Raw genomic sequence first — 6,000 nt, forward strand, 5'->3', positions numbered from 1 at the left:
TAAGATATGGCCATGTCCTCACTGCTGTGACTGGCTCCATTGTCCCCCTGTAGTACCTATCTTTTCTCCTATCATTGGGATTGGAGCAGTGATGCTACTAACAGTTAGATATATTAACTCCCATGGGAGTCCATTCACAGTCCCCATTACTACTTGATACTAAAGCTCCGTGCTGGCTTTTGTCAATAAGCATGATGCTGCCTCAGGAATCATGCCAGTATACAATGTAAAGTCATAGCAGGAGGGTATTTGGTCTGAAGATACCACCAAGGAAAAACATCACCAGACATATGCCTAGTAGGGCAAAATAAATAAATAAATAGTGGGGAAAAGACTGAGGTGGGGGGGATCACGTTTGACCTCTTGTTGGTATCAATTTATTCCGAAAGCATGGGAGAATTTTTGAGTTTAGAATAAATGCTTTCAATACCTGAAGTAATTTTGATAAAGGGAAAGGAGTAAAGAAAATCAAGGCAGCAACAGCTGGAAGTTTACACCTGATTCTTTTTATTTTTAAAGGTAATTATTTTGTTTAAGAGTCATCCAGGGAGCTTGCTTAAAATGCAGATTCCTGGGCTCTGTCCCTAGAGATTTTGATTCAGGGTTTGGGGTAAAGCCAGGAATCTGCATTTTATAAGCACCCTGGGTGATTCTAATGAGGGTGGTCCAAAGACCACACTTTGAAGAGCACTGACTGAGAGACAGTGAAGAAGAGGAAAGGTCTCTGGATTATGGATATGAAGAGCTAGTGCTGCCACTGTCCTTTTAATCTTGGTTCCCTTACAAATTCAAAGAAGGATTGAACAAAGTGAGATGATCTTAAGGATCTTTCTAACGCTAGGAATGAATGACCTATTTTCTTTCATAGTTCTTTATAACTACCTTATCTCTTTAAAGATCAAAAAAATATGTAATTATATTGATGTCCATGATGTAGAAACAAAGGTCACTAACAATTAACAATAAAATAGGTGGGGTTCCTATGCAATCTCTTGCACCTAGCAGCAGCCCTACTCTAGTTCCAAATTGGTCCTTTTTGGAGTCCCAGGTCATAGATATCTTTTTTAATTTTTTTTTTTAATTTGTACATTCCCCTTGTATTGGTCAAATATATTTTTATATAATTTTATTCATTCACTATATTAGGAGCTCTTGTAGCTTAGTGCCTAAGGCATTTGACTGCTAACCAGAAGGCTGGCAGTTCAAACCCACCAGCCACTCCTTGGAAGGAAGACTGGGCAATCTACTTCCATAAAGATACCACCTTGAAAACCCAAGGAGGGGTCACTATGAGTCAGGATCAACTCAACAGCAGTGAGTTTGGTTTGGTTTGGTTTGGTTTATATTAGATACATACTTCCTAATACACAATGAGAGGTTACACTTTGAGAGTAAAAGAAAATATTATTTTAATGTGTGAGGAACGCTAAGGTGAAAAGTGTATTTGTAATGCCCTTGACAGGAAATTTATATCCATTTCTCCAGCTCCCAAGACTCTAGGAGCGAACCACAGGCAAAGAAAAAGCTTGCTGACTTTACATGCATTGGCTGTATCCTCTCATTGTTCCTGAATCCTCTCAATTCCTCTCTGAGCCAGGTCATCTTACCCCTGGTTTAGATTTATTCATTCCACAAACATTTATGGAATGGATACTCTGAGCCAAACACTGTGATGTACTAGAATTTGAAAAATGAATAAGGCCCCGTCCACTGCCATCAAGAAGCAAACAGACTACTAAAGAAGGGAGATTGCATCGTCATGTGTTGCAGTAGGGTTTGGTAACTGCAACAGGACTCAGTACAACCCTGGCACAGAGGAGGGGTGAGAAATGCCTTAGAGGAACAGAATCAAGGAAGATTTCCCAGAGGAGCTTGTCTTTAAGGGTAAGGAGGAATTTACCAGACAAATGAGGAAAAGAAGGATATTCCAAGCAGAAGAAATAGCATGTGCAAAGGCATAGTGTCAAAAGAGCAGAGTTCATTCAGAGAACAAGTTACTTCATGTGACCAAAGGGAAGGTTTCACAGGAGATCTGCAAGAGATAAGAATTCCTAACATGTATTGAACACTTAATACGTGTCAGGTGCTGTTCTAAATATCCTATGTGTATCACACATTTAATCCTTAGTACAATCCTATAAGGAGATATGATTATTATCCCTATTTGACAAATGAACAATGTGAGGCACGGAGATGTTAAATAGCTCTCCCAGATTTGCACTACCTGTAAGCAGCTGAGCCCAGACTGGAACGTGAGCAGTGTAGAACCATTGCACGTACACTGCTAGTTCTACTGCTAAATTCCCTGGGTGTTGCATATAGACTATTAAAGAAGGGAGACTGCATCATCACGTGTTGCAATAGGGTTTGATAACTGCAACAGACTGAGTGCAACCCTGGCACAGAAAGTCCTAGCAATCTACTTCTAAAACATCAGCTGTTGCAAATCTTATGGAGCACAGTTCCACTCTGACACACATAGCGTCACCATAGTTGGAGTCAACTCGATGGCAACTGGTTACTGGTTAATTGTTTCTTAGGGATGAGACTGGAGAGTAGGCAGAAGCCAAACCACGGCAAGTGTTGGAGGTTATCTTAACCTAATGAAGGTTTGAGTTAGGTAAGTAAAATTAGCAGATTTGAGCTTAGAAAATATCATTCCAGGAGGAATGAACAGGATGGACTGGAGAAAGTGCTATGAACGAGGAGTAAGGCTGCCAGGAAGAACATAACTGTCTTGTAAGAGAAGATAAGAACCTGAACTGAGGCAGTAAGAATGAGGTTGGAGAAAGGGACAGCAGTAGAGAGGCTGTTTCTTCACTAGCAATGGAGTGCCTCCTCTGTCCACTCTGTCCTTGACTCATATGCCTCAGGAGTATCTGTTTTCACTGTCTCTCCTGATTGTCTATGATTATATACCCATTCCTCACTTACTAACAAGTGTAGGTTCCAAAGAACAGGTCATTATGTGAAAATTAGTGTTAAGGGAAAGTAAGGAATTCCACATCAGATCACAAAATGGAAGGTAACTACATCACTATCTAACTGCCAAACCACTGAGAATCGTGGCCCAGCCAATTTGACACGTAACCATCACAGGCTGCATTACTCTAACCTTGCACCTTGGCATTCATTCTTGCCAGATGTACGTCATTAATGCACAAAATAGATGATAGATTTTTTTGCTATTGTCATAAATACAAAATGTTGGATAACAAGACAGTTGGTAAGGAGTAGGTTATTCTTCTTCCTCTGCTCCCGTGTTTCTATGAATCTATCCTTGATTTCTAGTCATCATCTGGGCTATTGGATTACCCAGGCTCTTAACTGCAAACAAGTCCACCAGTAGCTGAGCATTTTCAACAAACCTCATTTTACAATTCCATTTGGGCTATACTATAGCTTGGTAGCAGTTTGGTTAGCAACTAAATGAGATAAATAGCTAAGAAAAAATGCCAAGAAAGGATTCTTTTGGATTTACCAAGCATATATTGTGTCTCTAAATTTGTTTTCCAAGGAAAATTATCCTCTGTAAGCAGCTTCATTAAGTCTTTGCATCATGTGTAAAATCTATTTTAAAAAAGAGAAAAGAAAAAAAAAGTCTAAATGGCTTTTTGTTCTCTTCTTAAGGAACTCCTACATCAATTCAGAGTTCTCAAATAATTTAACAAATAAACGTAAGGCTATGACTGGAGTGGTTTTGTTTCCTTTGTTTCTTGATGTTAAAAAAAATGATGATTCTTTAATTTCTTAATACTCATAATCATAGAAAATCTCTTATTTACACTGAACTAAAATATTCTTCTTACAGTTACTCTGCCATTTTTGAGAGTGATCTGAGTGGCTGGGATTACGACTATGGTTTCTGCTCACCTAAGACTTTCCGATGTGCTCCTGAACCAGATGCTTTTAATCCCTGTGAAGATATCATGGGCTATGACTTCCTTAGGGTCTTGATTTGGCTGATTAATATCCTAGCCATCATGGGAAACATGACTGTTCTCTTTGTTCTCCTGACCAGTCATTATAAACTGACAGTGCCCCGTTTTCTTATGTGCAATCTCTCCTTTGCAGACTTTTGCATGGGGCTCTATCTGCTGCTCATCGCCTCAGTTGATTCCCAAACCAAAGGCCAATACTATAACCATGCCATAGACTGGCAGACAGGGAGTGGGTGCAGTGCTGCTGGCTTTTTCACTGTATTTGCAAGCGAACTTTCTGTCTACACCCTCACCATCATCACACTAGAAAGATGGCACACCATCACCTATGCTATTCAGCTGGACCAAAAACTGCGATTAAGACATGCCATTCTGATTATGCTTGGAGGGTGGCTCTTTTCTATTTTAATTGCTATGTTGCCCCTTGTGGGTGTCAGCAATTACATGAAAGTCAGCATTTGCCTCCCGATGGATGTGGAAAGCACGATCTCACAAGTCTACATATTAACCATCCTGGTATTCAATGTGCTGGCCTTCGTCATCATTTGTGCTTGCTACATTAAAATTTATTTTGCAGTTCAAAATCCAGAGCTGATGGCAACCAACAAAGATACGAAGATTGCAAAGAAAATGGCGATCCTCATCTTCACTGACTTCACCTGCATGGCACCGATATCTTTTTTTGCCATCTCAGCTGCCTTCAAAGTGCCCCTTATCACAGTAACCAACTCTAAAGTTTTACTTGTTCTTTTTTATCCTGTCAATTCTTGTGCCAATCCATTTCTGTACGCAATTTTCACAAAGGCATTCCAAAGAGATTTCTTTCTTTTGCTAAGCAAATTGGGCTGCTGTAAACGTCGGGCTGAACTTTACAGAAGGAAAGATTTTTCCGCTTATACCTCCAACTGCAAAAATGGTTTCACTCGATCTAATAAGCCTCCTCAGTCCACCGTGAAGTTGTCCACACTGAACTGTCAACATACAGTTGTACTAGAGAAGACTTGCTGCAATGAGTATTAATGTTATATCAGTAAGCATACTATTGAACTTTACCTATACTGTAAAATTACCTGGGCCAGTAATTTTAACATAAAGAGTTAGTTTTAGGAAGTTATTTATTCTCAGGCCATTCAGCAAAAAAGAACCTCCCTCTACCTAGGCTCAAAGTGTAATCCATGGACCACTGCCAGTCTCAAAATGATATTTCAGTTGTACATGATGACACAAAATAAAGTTGAGAGTGGTTAGCAACTTTTATAGCAAGTTTGGCAGAGTAATTATATGTCTGTTGAATCTAATTTAAAAAATTGAGGTGTACTTTGCATGTCTTTGATTTTATCACATTCCATTTTGTTGGAATACTTATTGCATTTTACAGAAAAACATATTAGTATATTATTAGTACATAACAGATACTTAAAAAAAAAAAAAACACGCTGGTTCATTTCCTCAGATACTTTCAGAAACACACTCTAGAGAGGGAGTCTGTCCGATCTGGTAGCCACTAGCCACATGTGGCCAAATTTAAGTAAAATTTAAAATATGGTTTCTCAGTTGCACTAGTCATATTTCAACTGCTCAACAGCTGCAAGTGTTTAGTGGTTCCTGTATTCATCACAACAGAAAGTTCTATTAGGTAGCAATCTTCCAGAGCCTTTGCTCTATCCCATCTAGATGTTTAAAAAAAAAAGAAAAACAAACTCCCTGTCATCAAGTCAGATCCAACTCATAGCGACCCTTCCTTGGATTTCTGAGGCAAGAGATTGCCCAATCTTCCTTCCGAGGAGTGGCTGGTGGGTTTGAACCTCCAGCATTCTAGTTAGCAGTCAAATGCCTTAGGGACCACGTGACCAGAGCTCCCATCTAGATTGTTGTTGTTGTTGTTATGTGTCATCAAGTCGGACCCGACTCATAGCGACTCCTCCTTGGGTTGCCAAGGCAGTATCACTACAGAAATAGATTGCCCTGTCTTCCTTCTAAGGAGTGGCTGGTGGGTCTGTTACTTATTTATATTACTTATTTAAAATATAATGTAAGATAAACATCTGAAGGCACATTC

General features: G+C 39.5%; 1 protein-coding gene across 1 annotated transcript in view; it reads left to right on the forward strand.

The window, feature by feature from the left end:
* The window catches only part of LHCGR (luteinizing hormone/choriogonadotropin receptor), a 92,500-nt gene extending 87,539 nt beyond the window's left edge, over window positions 1–4,961 (forward strand). Inside the window, exon 11 of the mRNA XM_007953995.1 lies at window positions 3,812–4,961. Within this exon, the coding sequence (XP_007952186.1) occupies window positions 3,812–4,961 (1,150 nt within the window). The remainder of the gene's footprint in view (window positions 1–3,811) is intronic.
* Window positions 4,962–6,000: the final 1,039 nt, after the last annotated feature.

Source organism: Orycteropus afer, unplaced genomic scaffold (assembly GCF_000298275.1).
Source record: "Orycteropus afer afer isolate SDZICR_OR568_19922 unplaced genomic scaffold, OryAfe1.0 scaffold00423, whole genome shotgun sequence".
In the NCBI taxonomy this organism is placed as follows: Eukaryota; Metazoa; Chordata; class Mammalia; order Tubulidentata; family Orycteropodidae; genus Orycteropus; species Orycteropus afer.